Source organism: Triturus cristatus, chromosome 1_2, assembly GCF_964204655.1.
Source record: "Triturus cristatus chromosome 1_2, aTriCri1.1, whole genome shotgun sequence".
Taxonomy (NCBI): Eukaryota; Metazoa; Chordata; class Amphibia; order Caudata; family Salamandridae; genus Triturus; species Triturus cristatus.
This window is the reverse complement of record NC_140580.1, coordinates 714682979-714699917: the sequence shown is the minus strand read 5'-3', so window position 1 is coordinate 714699917 and position 16939 is coordinate 714682979. Positions and strand designations below refer to the sequence as shown.

Below are 16939 nucleotides of genomic sequence, written 5' to 3'. Positions count from 1 at the left end.
GGTCCAGGGAGGAGTGCTTATATTTCTTCTCTGTCCTGGGCGTGATCGACCGGCAGGTCGCAGGTTCCTTGAAGGCTTCTCTCCCCTGATTCATCACGCTTTGTAGCATGGGGAGGAACTGGCTCCTTGTCTGGATGGGGAGCAGTGTCTCGACGAGAAAATCGGCTTTCGGTTTCTCCTCGTCGAGTTTGACGCCGAAGGCCATTGCTGCGCTCCTGACCACCATATTGTAGACCCCGATGTCGTCGGGTGGCGAAGGCCTCGAAGGGTACGTGTCCACGGGCTCCTCCGGGTTTTCGGTGTCGAGATCGTGCCATTCGACGTCGTTGCTGGTAGATGCCGCCGATTCGTAGAACGACCGTTGGTCTTCTTCCTCTGCTTCTCCCTCATAATAGGGCTCTTCTTCCTCTTCGAGATCCCTTGTCAGCCCTTCGGCGTCGAACTCGTCTTCGACCTCACCGACGTCCGCCGATGAAACCGTTGGAATCTTGAATTCCTTCATCCTGGCGTCGAACTCCTTCTTCCTTTGAAGGATGTTCTCCATTTCGGCCTCGAGCCGCCTCTTCTTTTTCTCCATCTCGGAGATGCTTTCGGCGCCGACCGCGTGTCTTTTCGATGAAACTTGCGTCGACGTCGAACGTTCTTTCTGCGTCGATCGGCCCGTTTCATGGGATGTTTTCGACGACCCTTGCCTTTCGGCGTCTTTTGGCACCAGGGAGTCCTTTTCTAAGGATCCGCTCGGCCTCTTGTCCGTGGTTCCCCCTTTGGACGTTGAAGTTTTCGGCGCCGGGGCTCCCTTCGTGGACTTTGACTCAGTTTTTCTCGAGTCACCCTCGTGTTGTCGAGGTACTTTCTGTTTTGCGCTCGACGATTCTCTTACCTCGTCTTCTTTTTTCTTGTCGGTCTCTACGACCGTGAAGTTTTCGGCTGTCTCGGCGACGTTGTCCTCGTCGTCCGTGGAGAGGCCCAGATCGTAGAGCGTCGGGGGCTTCCCCTTGCCATCCATGTTGGCGTTGGCTCTTCTCTGTCGCTCTCTCACCCTGAGTGTCTTCGGCGCGAAGGCTGAGCAGGCGTTGCAGTCGATACTCTGGTGATCGACCGGTAGGCAGAGGTTGCAGACCGGATGCTGGTCTTTCTGCGCGAACTTGTGGTGGCAGTTTGGGCAGAACTTGAATGGCGTCTTGTCCATTGCGCTCAGGGTCTCTGAGCGTGCATTCTCCAAGGCCGCCAAAGAAAAAGGGCGCTGGTCCTCTTTTCTTCGCGCTCCTGATGAAATCTCTTCCTTTCCTGATATCTTCTAGTGATTCTATCGACGAAACTCGCTTTTTTTCCTTCTTCTTCCGAGTGAAATTCTGGAGCTTCCCGATGACGATCCAGACCCAACGGCGGAAAAAAGAATCTGAAGATGGCGCCCCAAAGGTGGGACTTCCGCAGGAAGCACGACGACGTCACGGGAGGTGCACCAAATGGTGGACGTCGACGCCCACCTGGGCTACGAAAAAAAAAAAAAAAAAAGACTACGAATCCGGACCCAACCACAAGATCGCGGAATAATGCACAGCATAGTGAATCCAGAAAGATTCACGCTGCAAAAGTAGTCATGCTGTGTATTTCTACCCACAACATGCTGTGTATTTCTACCCACGACGGAGGACACTATCCTTTGGGAAAGACAAAGGGGTATATTCACAAGAACCTGTGATAACTACCGCAAGAGTAGCGTAACGCAACGTTCAATATCGCAGCCCATCGTGGGAAAATAACCCTGTGACAACGTGGAATTCACGACAAGGCGGCATCATGCGATAGTCACCAGATAACGCGCCAAAAATTGTCCTTGTCAAAATCAATGCCACGCCGCAGAAATGCGAAACGCGAATGCAAAAAAACATACGATGAGGCCAACCGCTGCACAAAAAGTAGCGAAAACCAGCCACAGGCCTGCAAATTCCACGCGTCTGTCGGAACAATGCACTATAAAAACCGCAGAAAAAACACCAAAAGGAATCCAAAGTGCGTAGCACCATGGATGCACCCTGACACAGCACAGGGGCCAACCCGAACCCAACAACCCCCACAAACTACCAGCAAGGAACAACGAGGTGGGGGAAGGCCAAGGTAAAGAGAGAGAGGAAGTCGGGGTGCAGACCGCAGGAAAACAAGACCAGCATCACGGAGGTGACAGAACACTAGCAGCAACTGACCCACTAGCAGACCACCTGGATTGCAGTTGGAGTGCCCAGGAGGCCAACCCAGGAGACCAATAGGCGCCGGCATGACGTGACTACCTAAACCAGGTGCAAACCCGCTGCCAACAGGAAGGCAGCAACGGTGACAGGAGGTGGCAGTCCATCGCCACCGGAGGAGCTGAAGGAAACCCAGGCCACAGTCATCAGTGTGTAGATGGTGCAAGGAGTAAGGAGTACGGACACAGCTCGAGAGGACCTGACAAAACATCAACAGGGACTGGGGGGACGGGGAGAGTGGGCACAATGGCACATATGCACAACGAGGTGTAGCACACTGCACACCCACAATCACCCAGATCCATGGGCCCGATCTCCTTGGCCCCCTGCAGCACACACACACAGCACGGACAGCACACCCACATTGACGGCAACGAAGAACAACGTGCATAGCCGACACTGCAGAACAGAGGACACAACTGGCTCAGCACATGCACAGAAACATGCCTACTACATCTGACGGAGCCGGAAACTGTGAAATGGAAATGTACGCGTACGACATCACATCCGTCATGTAGACCAAATCTACACTGTTCAGCAGAAGAATCCAGCACCCCACAGTCACAATGTACATTGACATACAGTCTGCATGCAAACCTGCACAATGCGCCAACATATATGTCAACGCAAAGTCAATACGCACCTCCCCTTCACATCGCAGAGGGGCCCACAACACCTTCAGCAGAGCACAGAATACAACACATCAGTGATGCCGGAGAGGACAACCACACCGTCGACACCGATGCCCTACAACAGCACATGGATATCCCAACCAACCCCCCACCAGGACCCGGGCAGCCAAGCTACTCAGAGGAGAACACCCAGCCTGCAACAGACCACACAGCAGGAAGCACCAGCAAGCACAGCTGGGCCACGACACTTCACCGGGCCACACATTGCACCCCAATGCCATGTTCCTGCACGCCAAAAGGAGGTGGCCCAACAGGTGTGGGCTGAACCCATGGCATGCGAACCAGGACACATACGTAGGTGTCTATCACCCTTCAGGGGCTATCAACACCCCACTAAGGAGACCCACACTGCCATAGAGACACATGCAATTGCACATTCACAGTATAGAACCACGGGCAGGGGTGCTCAAATTCCAGTCACACACCCATGTTGGCTCTGCGTAAGACGGCCCTGGCCACTCCCCTTACGAATTGAGTGGGTCACGACAAAGCTACATGTCCAAGCTCCAACCCACTGCCTGCGGTGACACGTCTGCATCCGATGTACACAGCACACTGTAATGGCGTCGGGCCCAGGGCCCTCGTGCTTACAAGACCACAGGGACACAAGCAGATACCATGTTGAACTGGCTACAGGCACATGCGCCCGGCCCCTTTATTGGCAGGGCCACATGTACAGCGATGCCTGTGCTGGATGTGTGTGGGGTGAGTGTAAGCCAGCACGCACGGAATGTCTGGTGCTGGCAACCACTTGAACATTGGACACCAGTGCAACGGAAACAGAAAACACATGCATAAAAGAGTCAATTGCTGAGCAACATGGAGGGAGCCGGAGAAAGTCCAGAGGACAGCCAACATGCAAACAGAAGTGTCCATGAGTTGACGTGCACTGGGGATGGGACACTAGAGATGAGCGCGCCCATGTGAAGAAAAAGTCTAGAATCGTGTCCCTCCGACAGACACCTGATGCAGATGCAGATGCAGTGGGGTGTGTCATACCTGCATCATCTTCCCCATCAACGTCTCAGGGCCCCACACTGTTTGGGGTGACATAGCTGCGCAACCTCTCCACAGCTCATAACTCAATCAGTAACGGACAATGGCTTGCGGTGCACTGAGTCACTGGCACCTGGAGTGCTGAGCAGGGTATCAGGACGATGATGGCATCCACGACAGGTCTGGGCAACTCCGTAAGTCTGTCAGGACCACCGTTTCGACTCTGGCAGATGGCTGTTGGAGGTGGTCCTTGCGGTGGTGGCATGTGCCTCCTGCTGTGATGCCACGTCCGGGACGGTCAGTACTCGATTTGGTGTGTGAGCCATGCAGGGGCGCTGTTGGGCCCGGAGGCTGCGTACAGCATAGGGCCACAGAGAAATGGCGTTGATGACCCCCAGGCCAAAATTTAGGGGCCATCCAATACCTCAGAAGAAGGGGTCCCGGACCTGACCAGCACAGAGTTAGTGGCCCCAGATGCACAGCAGCCGGCACAGGCACCCAGCCACGGGACGATGACTTGCAGTGCAGTCAGATGGGCCATGCGACCTGAGCGATTCACTATCAATGTCCGAGGTGTATGTTGCGGAGGGTGTCGTGGGACAGTGGAAGGTGTCCTCCATGGCATGACGCCGAAAGGCTTGATTTTATCTGGAAGCAGCAAATGGAGGAGTGTAATGCGACAGCCTCGTTGCCACCACCAATTAGGTATCAGCTACATGAGGATGAAAACTGCCCACTAGTTCAAAGGCTCAGATGCCACCAAAGTTTGACCAAAGAGTGTCCATGATTGTCGGGGAACAGACTTAGTGGCACCAGGGCTGAGAGGGGATGCTGTCTGCGATGCTGCTGGTACGCAGATATGAACTCAGCCATTGCAAAGTGAAGACTCTGTGACCTACTGGACCGCAGTGTAGGCCGGAGGCAGTGGTCAGCAGTGGCCCACAGCCACGTGTCGTTGGCTGGCGAGGCACAGAGTTAGTGACACAAGGGCAGTTGCCGGTAGTGTCCGATCACCTCCGTAACGAAGATCTTGTTCCCTCTAGACTGCAACGCGTCATCCTCTTACACCTCTCCGTGCGTGCGATGACATGTATTCTGCCTGTTTGAATGACCGATGTTCAGTTCCTAATGTGTGATCTACCTGACCGTGGTATAGGCCTGAGGCAGCGGTCAGCACGGCCCATTCACCATGTCGCCAGCATAGGTTGGATGGGCCCACCGGCCTGCGTAGTTCAGGTTCAGTGGCACCACGTGTCGCCCGCTGGAATTGAACAGGGTTAGTGGCACCACCTGTTGCCCGCTGGAGTTGAACAGGGTTAGTGGAACCACGTGTCGCAAGAAGCCCATATGGAACTATGCCTCACTGATCGAAGGGAGTCCGGTGCTGTTGCTGGTGGCCCAGATTTGGGGTCACTGCCATTCATGACTCAGGACACAGTTTCACACATGGGACCTACTGGGTCGAGGAGTAGGCCTGAGGCGGTAGTAGAGTACGTCAACGAAAAAGGACTCAAGCAGGCCTGTTTCGTGGAGTCCGGGATGGTCTGAGGAGGCTGCGAAGGTCACGGGACTCTGGCCTGGAGCTTGAGCCAGAATGTGGTGGGCCCTCCTTGACACACGTCAGTGAGGCCTGGCTGCGCAGGGGTGGGCCTGACGGGTTCATGGTCCGGCAGGCGCACAGCATTGCAGGCAACTCCGCTCTAGAGGATGGCGTCGGCCTCGTGGCGGGGTGAGAGGCGCCACCCTGGCAGAGACGTCGGGCTTTCCAGAAGAGGGTCACGCCCAGGGCTGCGTCCTGCTTATTCACACCCCTACGCTGGCGTGGCGTACGCAGGGCCATGCCATTCCGGTCAAGCGGGGGGGGGGGGGCATAACAGGCAAGATTTCCACGAGTTCCCTCACTGGCTGTGGTGACATGGTTGTGTCCACTGTCCACTACACTCCATACACCAGAGGTGTATGTCGCCATGGATATGGGTGTGTGCTTCATACTGCAGTCTGTCCAGCACATCTCTGCTGCTCTTGGCATTGTGTACTTTCCCAATCATGGTACTACTGCCTCCTTCACACATGCCACTTCTCCACACATTCGGCTGTTGTGTGGCTGAGGTGCCATGCCGTTGATGGATCATGTTCACGGCTTGGCCAGGTAACCATTGTGAGTTGTTCTTTCGTGTCTGGTGTGTGGTCATGTTGGTAGTGATTTTGTGACGTGTGCATTGCCAGAGTTGTGAGTTGCATGGTTGTGGAGTTGAGGTGAGTAGGGTGACCATTTGAAACTTGCCATGGGACTGTGCATTTCCATTGTTGACATCCTGGGTAGGCTGGTTGCTGATGGACTGTCGGAGGGTGAAGGAATCGTGCACAGTGGCAGGGTATTTGGAGGCGACATTGTTGGAGGTTCCACAGTGTTCTATTGTTGCCTGCACATTGATGTGAGACGTGTGCTTCCTGTTGCGGTGATTGTGTGCTGTGTCACCTGGGGGCACAGGTGGGACATGTGTGCTGTGGATTGCCCCCAACATTTGCGTGCATCCTGCTATGGCGTATGGTCCTTGCTTGGTCTCCAGCGGATCCTGCGCATTGTGTTGGACGTATGGGGACTGGGGTACCAGGGTGATGGTAATGTCCAGGACAGGTGTGAGGGACTTGGATGTGGCAGGCTGTGAGACTCCTCCGACTCTGGTGGGTGTTGTTGGGGGGGTGCAAGGGGCCAACAGGTGCAGCCAATCCATCAGCTTGGTGTGGAATGGGATGTTGGTTGTCCGCTGTGTTGGTGCCGTAGGCCTGTTAGGCAATGACGGTCAGGATTCGTAGGATGGTTGTCCCTTTGAGTCTGTAGTGGACGGGTGACATTATCAAATGTTGGGTCTGTGAGGCTGGTGCGTTTCCTGGGGGTCCGCTGTCTTTGTCTGTGCTGCCTCTGTGGTTGTCTGGGGGGGTGGGGGGTGTTCCGGGTGTGGGGTGGGGTCCTGGGGTGGTGTCGGTGTGTGTTGTGGCCCTCTTGGGTGTCCGGGCCGCATGATGAGTGGCTCCTTGGCATCTGTTGCACTTCCGATGTGGCCCTGGGCTGTGCTCCCATTTGTGATGCTGGCTGCCGTCCGACTTAACACCAGGTCACAGAGCAGGTGTAGATTTCCTGCTGCTATCGCGCCTTATCGCCTGTTTTGTGATTTTATTGCCAATCTGTCTGGTCGTTGAGAATGGTGAGGAGTGGTGTTGTCGTGGCTTTTGGCACGGAAACACCCACTCTGCATCTCGTTAGTGATAGTTGCGGGGGTCATCTGTGGCAATATGTTTTGCGGCTGCTATCGTGGGTAAACTGGTGCTGTGGGCTGTTAGCACCAGCTTGTGAATGGAGAGGTAAATTTATCACGACTTTGGCTGCGATAAAGTGCTGTTAATTCGGCGATAGCTCCTTGTGAATATGGCCCTAAGATATTTTAGAGCATACAGCGGTGTGATGGGTCATGCTTAGGACAAACTAAAACCAATTCAAGTATGAAGGAATAGAGCCCTGTATTATTCACCTTACAATAAATATATCCACTTGCTCCAAAGAAGTGTCACTTAGGTGTTCCCTTATTTGCAAATGTAATCCACCTATTTATGGAACAAGCTAACCTCAAGAGGAAACCAAACTGTTCCTCGAGGTATGCACCTGATCATCACAGAATCCATGTATACTGAACATCAACCAGCAAATAGAATCAGTAACAGAGCTCTTGACTTACCGAGAGGCCCAGGTTCTGTTGGCTCTGACTCAGGAAGCTCTGAAAGAAAAAGTGAAAGAAAGAAACATGAATATATGTAAGAAATTCTCATTGTCTTGGCATGCACAACCTGGCCAATATGTGACCAGGAAGGGCCAGTGCAGAAGGGCATGAAAATATGACAATAGAATTACAAGAGATGAGGGAGAGAAAATGCTTGAAATAAATACAGTTGCTTCCTAAAATGGTTTAATGTACAAGTCCTCTTAGATGAAAGTGCTTTATGGGCTTCCCATTCTACCACCTTGAAAGAGCTAAACAAACAGCAGTAAGACTTAGGGGTCGATTCCGATGTCGGTCAGAAGGGCTCTGAATTGGATTTGGGTTTGCCGAATCCGATCCGGAGCCCTTGTTTCCGACCGATTCGTTCCCAGTTTCGAACAACCAAGTACGATGCCTGGAAACAGTTAGGGCTGACCGAATCGGTTCCGAAAGGCATTCGGACAGGTCAAGCCTTTCCGGAGCAGATTCGTACAGCTCTATGGACTCTGTTTCCGAACGAGCATGTAAGCCTTTCCGATTCGGCTTGCCCGGAACGAAAACAGCTGCCGGAATTCGTGTTTGGGGGCTCATAGCATGCCCCCCTTCACCTGGGGCCCTCCCAATCGGGCCAGTGGGGGTACCCGTGGGTCCCCTCTTCCCAAACATGCACAGTGTGGCAGGCACCACGGGGTTCCGGCCACAGGGTGCAAGGTTTTCCCTAGCCACCTCTTTCTTCCATGGGAGCCTGTGTTCACGTTCGGAACACAGGCTCCCATTGAAGTCAATGGGAGTCCGACCGAATCGTAACCGGATGCATACGGCTGCATCGTACTTGTTTGGTCGAACTCCCCTGATCCGAGTCGTGTGGAAAGAATTCCAGAACCAATTCGGTCGGTATGCTTTCTGAACGAGATCGGCCCTTAGTGGGTGACGAAATAGGAGAAGTAAAAAATAAAGAGGGGGATACAACCATAAGGTGAGATTAAGCATGTAAGGCTGAAAAAGAGAAAATGAAGGATAGCTTTACCTACACTCTCTAGCAGCTCATTATATTATATACACTAATGATTGAATAACTGAGCTTGAAAGAACAGTAAAGTATCCACCTCCAGCACACAGAAATCAACATATGTCCTGGAAGTTAGCACTGTAGTTGCGGATTACTTATTGGAAGTATGTGGCTGAGTTTTTCAGGCATCCATCTGCTCTTGAGATTCACTAGCTCTTGAAGGAATCCCAAAATTTCAATATGTATTTGCCAACTCCTTGGAAGGATCTTGCTGTTTTTGGAGCGATTCACGGGGTATTTTATTTATCCACCTATTCATGTGGGATATCCATTTGACCCTGGAAGCATTTACCTGATCTATTGCAGTATTGATCTCCTCTGGAAGGATTTGCATGTTCAGGAATGTATTGCCTTCTCATCCATGTATACCTCTCCTCCTTTGATATCTACATGCTTAAGTAGGTGGTGGCATGCTCATCTAGGTATCAATTGCTCGCTGAGAGAATTTTGCCCATGCCAACAGTTACATGCTTCATGGTGACATCTACTGGCTCCTTTTGATATTATCTATGTTCTTGACCAACCCTCAACACAGCTTAAAGGCATTTTGAAGAGGTAAGCGAAGGATTGTGTAGATCCAAGGAGGATAGTAATGCATCAGAAGCCAATTTGCTTCTTGAGGTGCTGGTGGGCAGGCAATAGCCAAACAAGTGCATGATAGACAAAAGCCTGTTGGAATAAGTGAGTTTTCAACCCTTTTCCCGATGTCTTCAATGGCGCAATAGAGACGCAAGGGGAGAGGGTTCCACATGGAAGGGCCTTCAACCTGTTCTGGGGTACCTCATGATACGTCTTCCTGCTCATGGAGATTTCCCCAGCTCATGGAGGTATCACTCAGCTCATGAAGTTAGCCACAAGCTCATGAGGGTAGTGACCTTAATTTGCACTTGGCATATTCTGCTGTGGTCTGCAGGTCCCATGCTCAGAGAGGTTAGTTCAGCAGAGGCCATTTGTGGAGGGTTAACTGATGGTAGCAGCTCTTGATGCTATTATACTGAATTCACTGAAGTTAGCACAGGCAAAAAAATGTGTGGAAGCTACCAAGTTGTTAGCATCAGCAGGAAGATGAGATCCAGCAGCAGCTTGCTTGGCTTGTGTAGGGAGGTTAGTGCCAGCAGTAACCGGAATTGTGTGCGCATAAGTATAGGCATACACATTCACAAAAAGCTGACTTACCATAGGTTGGCTGGAATGGCTGGATTGCCTCTTGTGGCAAATTGCGCTGCTGCTCCTGAGGTTCAAACTGGAATGGTTCTTCTGGGCGCACTGTGGAATCTGTAGAATAAGGAGAGTTCTGAATATCAATTGAATACAGGAGCACCAGGGCGGCTGTGCATGGGGATTTTCAATCAAAATAGGAGCCAAGAAAAAATAAATTATGCAATACAATCTGAGTTATTATCAGGTTGATGTTTTGACGCTTTAACACAAGTTAATAAAACAAGCATTGACAACGCCAAAAGGTCTCTCCTACTTGAGATCTATTGACCTAAATAGGGTGACAAAAAAACATTCATGGTCCTTGTGCAAGCCCACAGAGTAGATACAGCATGTCTCAAAGAGACAGCACATGCGCTGCCTAGGCGAGACCTAACAAGGTATTTGAAGTATGCAGGTGAAATTGGTTAATCCATTGAAACCACAAGACATCCCAGAGCAAATCAGTTATGTCTATGATCAATTCCATTACAACTCAGCTCAGAACCCAGATTCATAAAACTATAGTTACATTGACACCAGGGCATTAGAGACACCAAACCTCAAACTGATATGGTCACCAGAGCCAATAAACCAGCAGTATCAACAACTACACTACGACAGAAACAAGAGCACCACCCATTGCTTCACCAGAGCACCTTGAGACAGCCTCTGAATATGTGTTAGCTTAAAGATGCTGTTATGTAACACGCCACAGCATAGTCATCGAGAATGACCAATCAATAAAACAATGTAAAAACATTGGTCACACCAACCAAAGATTAATCAACACCATCTGGAGAGTAAAGATACAGTCACAGCACTAAAGCAGAATCAAGATTTCTACTGAAACCATCAATGCCCCTGACAGTCCACAGCCACCCAATCACAGAGCAATGTATGAAACACTCCTTTATGCTGTGTCTTACAAATGGCCAGTACAAACCAATTAAAATGAAAGAGAACCGTACTAGTCAAAACCACCTCATCATTGGAGTTGCCACAGTTTCAGCACCACGAGACAACATCCCTGAAACCACCACCAACATCAAAGACATCAGAGAACTCATAAGTGAAAATAGTTAGTATTAGTGGAATGACCCCAAGAAATGCAGATACATCAAAGGGTAATTACATCATGTCCTAGTTAAGTGAGGCAATAACGTACCGCTATCCAACAGTGGCACCCAGGAGGCTTAGGGAAGTGGCATTAGACAAGTAACACTGATCAATGACATGGGATTACGTGCAAGGCACATATCGAGAGCTTGCTGATACACGGGACAATCAGGAATACCATTAGGTTAGGAGCTACGGAGAAGGAAGCAGCAATCAGGAAATGCAACGTTTGCCCTTGTATTAGGAACTCAATGCAGACAAATAGCATTTATGTTTTGACTGAATTATTTCTAAAGTATATTTGAATTGAAGATATGCCAAATCAACTAATATTTAAATGAAATATCAGAAAAGGGATAAGTGCTCTTGATTTTAAGGAATGCTATTTGACATTTTTACAGCTGTTCTGTGAATAAAAATGTGTATTCTCTGTCAATTTTCTAGATGATTTTCTACTCTTTAAAGGTTGGGTTTGCTTGGTGCTTAAGTAGACAGTGAGCAGCCATGAGCGCGCGCCGCTGCAGCTGGGCGACAGCTACACCCGTAGGACGCCTGTGGAGAAGAGCCCGACCGCTCACTGGCACCTTGACCCCTTGAAGCACAGAGCATCAGCGAGCACACAGAGCTCTCACACTGAGTGGTGCCATAAAGACACACATCACTGCCAGTTAGGATGCAATTTCACAAAGCTTTAGAAACAGAAGAAAACAAGCATTGGCATAGCCAATAGGTCTCGCCTTTGGGACCTTATAAGTGTTTAGCCGTACAACAGTTGATGTTGTTGCACCAAGGATATTGTGCTGCATAACTAAATACTTATAAGGTACTAAAAGCGGGACCTATTGGCTATGCCGCGATTGCTTTGTACATAAAGGATGCCAGACTCGTGCGGAGCTCGGACGGGCGAGTATGTTTCCACATACAGCGTACAACATGTGATTGGCGCACTATATTCCAACTTAGTGCAAATCTTGATTCTGCTGCTGTAAAAGGTGTCGGGTTTGTAGAACAAGAGCCCGAAAGACCTGCAGGATTCTGACGGATGGACTACCGAGCTGCCCAGAATGGCGAGCTCACAGGCCATGCATGAGCATCCATTGCTTGGCCTCCCTGCTGAAGTGCAGAGCTTGTTGTGATGGTGGTTTGGGGGATAGAATGAGAGGCAGATGATGCTCCTGGTTCTGTAATGAGTCTGATAACATTTACAGTCACACCCTAAAGGGAAAGGGGGATAAAAAAGTGCCCTGTTCACACCAGTGAGTGAAAGACTGGTAGAGCTGGACAAGAGGTAGTCAGTCAGATGTCAGGCAGGAGTTAGTCTGACTATCGGGACTCTCGAGTGATAGTCATAGTTCAGTCAGTTTGGTGAATTCAGATCCAAGTAAGGTCTCTGAAAGGCCTCTGGAGTGAGTTATCTTTCGGACATGTGACTTCGAAAGATGGTTAGCGCAGGTATCACCTTGACCCTTGGCGGAAGGCAGGCTTTCTTAATTTACTAGCTCCAACCAAACTTAGGGCAGTATCCATGCCATGAGTGAAATAGCGCCAGTGCTGAGGTGGGTGAGGTCCATGAATTTCATGAGGAATGTGAAAGAGGACGAGGGGAGTGGGCCGGTGGAGTGGGCAGGAGAGGGTCAGGTGGAATGGGCAGGAGAGGGTCAGGTGGAATGGGCAGGGCCAGGTGGAGTGGACAGGAGAGTGTGAGGTAGAGTGGGCAGGAGAGGGTCAGGTGGAGTGGGCAGGAGAGGGCCAGGTGGAGTGGGCAAGAGAGGGCCAGGTGGAGTGGGCAGGAGAGGGCCAGGTGGAGTGGGCAGGAGAGGGCCAGGTGGAGTGGGCAGAAGAGGGCCAGGTGCAGTTGGCAGGTGAGAGTCAGGTAGAGTGGGCAGACAGTGTGAGGTAGAGTGGGCAGGAGAGGGTAAGGTAGAGTGAGCAGGAGAGGGTAAGGTAGAGTGAGCAGGAGAGTGTAAGGTAGAGTGAGCAGGAGAGGGTGAGGTAGAGTGAGCAGGAGAGGGTGAGGTAGAGTGGGCAGGAGAGGGTGAGGTAGAGTGGGCAGGAGAGGGTCAGGTAGAGTGGGCAGGAGAGGGCGAGGTAGAGTGGGCAGGAGTGGGTGAGGCACAGAGGGCAAGAGTGGGCGAGGTAGAGTGGGCAGGAGAGGGCGAGGTAGAGTGGGCAGGAGAGGGCGAGGTAGAGTGGGCAGGAGATGGCGAGGTAGAGTGAGCAGGAAAGGGCGAGGTAGAGTGAGCAGGAGAGGGAAAGGTAGAGTGAGCAGGAGAGGGTAAGTTAGAGTGAGCAGGAGAGGGTGAGGTAGAGTGGGCTGGAGAGGGTGAGGTAGAGTGAGCAGGAGAGGGTGAGGTAGAGTGGGCTGGAGAGGGTGAGGTAGAGTGGGCCAGAGAGGGTGAGGTAGAGTGGGCCGGAGAGGGTGAGGTAGAGTGGGCCGGAGAGGGTCAGATGCAGTGGGCAGGAGAGGGACAGGTAGAGTGGACAGGAAAGGGTGAGGTAGAGTAGGCAGGAGAGGGTGAGGTAGAGTGGGCAGGAGAGGGCCAGGTTCAGTGGGCAGCAGAGGGCCAGGTGCAGTGGGCAGGAGAGGGCCAGGTGGACTGGGCAGGAGAGGGTCAGGTAGAGTGGGCAGGAAAGGGTGAGGTAGAGTGGACAGTAGAGGGTGAGGTAGAGTGGGCAGGAGAGGGCCAGGTTCAGTGGGCAGGAGAGGGCCAGGTTCAGTGGGCAGGAGAGGGCCAGGTGCAGTGGGCAGGAGAGGGCCAGGTGGACTGGGCAGGAGAGGGTCAGGTAGAGTGGGCAGGAAAGGGTGAGGTAGAGTGGATAGGAGAGGGTCAGGTGGAGTGGACAGGAGAGGGTCAGCTGCAGTGGGCAGGAGAGGGACAGGTAGAGTGGGCAGGAAAGGGTGAGGTAGAGTGGGCAGGAAAGGGTGAGGTAGAGTGGGCAGAAGTGGGCCAGGTGCAGTGAGTAGGAGTGGGCCAGGTGGAGTGGGCAGGAGTGGGTGAGGTAGAGTGGGCAGGAGATGGTAAGGTAGAGTGAGCAGGAGAGGGTAAGGTAGAGTGGTAAGGAGAGGGTGAGGTAGAGTGGGCAGGAGAGGGTGAGGTGGAGTGGGCAGGAGAGGGTCAGGTTGAGTGGGCAGGAGAGGATCAGGTGGAGTGGGCAGCAGAGGGCCAGGTGGAGTGGGCTCTTCCATACAGCCTACACATAGAAGCCACTCGCAGTTTCCAGCCACGAGAAATACCCGCTTAAACCGAAGGTTTTTGGGTTAAAAAAAAGTTACAATCACGTGACCTGCCACTGGACTACAAGGTGGTCAAAGGAATTCTGTGCTATCTATAGTGAATCACACGTCTCTGGAAAGTCGAGTATTCCGGCCTCTCTTAAAATGTCCTTGCTAGAATGTGGGCAGGAATCGCAAAATGAACAAGCATTGGCAACACCAATGGACATGACTTTACAATTGAAGGATCGACAAAAGTAACAAAAATGCACGCTCCAGTCCAAAACAATTAAAACTAAACAAATGCACTGTTTATACATTGGAGGATGGGATGAAGAGTTAAATGAAGGATGAAAGGGTTTGCTTTTCAGATGTAAAATAAATTCCCTGGGCATTATAAATAAGGCAAAAGACAACTCTCTAATAGCCAACAGAATAAGGGAGTAGATTAAGAAGTCGCAACCAAAGAATATAACAGAGAAAATAATATATTTACCATGAACGGCACAAGCACAATTAAAAGTCTTATCTAACAAACATTGGCAAAGTCAACGTTCTTGAGTTTAATACAGGTTTTTAGACGTAATGGCTTTGCCATTGCCTGCTTGATTTGCCAAGCTTTCTCGATCCAAGGTGGCCACGATGGGTAAACGAGTGTGCAAATGCACCGGCAGCCATCTTGCACAGGTTTTAGTCAGTCTGACAGAAACCATTCCAAGATGGCCACCCATGTACATGACCGCATGAATATGCCTGCAGCTAAGGCTAACCTAGGACGGGTTTGTCAAACGATCACAAAATCAATGTACGATAGCAACAGCTTTTCTTCAAATGGTAAATAAAAAAATTAAATAAGTACATGAAACTGCCAAAAGGGCACAACTGAGCAGACGGGTAGCAGTGAGCAGCTACTGTGCCATTATATATAGAGACACACACACATACATATACATTTAAATATATATACACACACACATAAATATACATGTATAAATATATCTATGTATAGATATAGATACACACACATACACAATATATATTAAGACAGTGGGTGAGTAATGGGTGGGCGATAATGTGATGAGGGAATAGCGTGGGTTGGGAAGCAGGGAGGGATACAGACACTGGAAGCGAGGAAGGAGGAGACGGGGGAAGAGAGCGAAGAAAGTGATGCATTTCCATGGAGTGTTAAAAGGCACTTTTTTTTTAAACAAATGGTCACCCAACATCATGGAAAGACACAACTCCTCCATTTAGAAAGGACAAGAAGCAGACATGCTTCATGGGTGAGGTAAACTCAGGAATAGGGATGAAAGCATCGAATCTTGAGCAGGGAATAAGACAGACATGAAAGTCACCCCCATGGACATGACTGTACAAAACATGCTAACGACTCCACACACATGGATATACGACTACTGAGCATTTTATAGCGCTGCGTGCCGTTCAAACGTCGCTTCATGGCACTCGTCCATCGTTATCGCTTTGGTACAGGGAAGGAAAACTAAACACAACCTGAACGGAATTCAGAAAACAATTTTGTAAAAAAAACAACAACAAACAAAGCTAGAAGACGTCAGTGTTCTAAAGCAAAACACAGACTATATATTTATAGATGTTCGTGCAAAATATTATATTGCATTGCATGTTTTTAAAAACACAGACTATATATTTATAGATGTTCGTGCAAAATATTATATTGCATTGCATGTTTTTACGATCTCTAGTCACCGAAACACAAATCGATAACATTCTTATTTTCATTTCTTAAGTGTGTGTGCGGTGGTTTGTTTTAAAATGAATATTTACTTAGAGAAGATGCGCTGATGTGTAGCCCTGAAATCCTTAATCAGTTCTGTTTTTGAAGAAAAAAATAAAGAAAACAAGGATGCCATGTAAAAAATAAATCCTGGTGCGTGCTGTTAGGTTTCCGCTTTGCTTTGTTCGGAATGCCACTGTTTATTATATTGTATTTTTTCTGTGTGGTTCAAACCGCCCTGGGCTGCAAATATTTTCCGTTGATCCCTCGGTTTATTCCTAATCATACATATTTTGGTGTTTTTATGTTACGCATTAATTAACACGGTTTACTCTTTTTCCGTTGCATCGTATGACCTGGCCGAACACGGAAGTGTCCGTGTGTGCCCTCCGTCATATCTAGCGACACCTTGTTAAACTGAAATGATAAAAAGATCAGCGGGCTCACATTGATAGTTTGCGTTTTAACTCAGATACAGACAGAAATGAAGTTGGACGGCCCTGGTGGTAGTATGGAGTAAACAGAACCCTGAAATTTCACTGTACAATCTCGAGTTTTTTGGTAGCCATGTACTGGAAAAAGAAACACACCTAATGTGAAAAATATTGTAACGTCTGGTGAAGTCATTTCAGAAGGAGTTTGGCGGCCGCAAAAGTGAAAGTAATGGCCCGGAGGAAGAGATAAGAAAGGCAGATGGCGGCTGCTCGTGCACGCGAGCATGCACGCAAGCTTCAGGCCAAGAAAAGCTTGAGGGTAACACTTTGAAAATCCCCTTACTAAAAGTCGAGCAAGCAGCGCATGCGCTGCTCTAGGCTCGACCTAAAAACAGTGCACTTAAACAAACCTAGATGCACAAAAGGGCAAGACTACAAGCAATAGGGCCATGCTCAATGGG

General features: G+C 50.1%; 1 protein-coding gene across 1 annotated transcript in view; it reads right to left on the bottom strand.

The window, feature by feature from the left end:
• The window catches only part of MFAP2 (microfibril associated protein 2), a 224523-nt gene that overhangs the window by 81195 nt on the left and 126389 nt on the right, over nt 1–16939 (bottom strand). The window contains exons 5-6 of the mRNA XM_085608588.1: nt 9935–10033; nt 7669–7707 (exon numbers count right to left, since the gene is read on the bottom strand). Coding sequence (XP_085464714.1) covers nt 7669–7707; nt 9935–10033 — 138 coding nt within the window. The remainder of the gene's footprint in view (nt 1–7668; nt 7708–9934; nt 10034–16939) is intronic.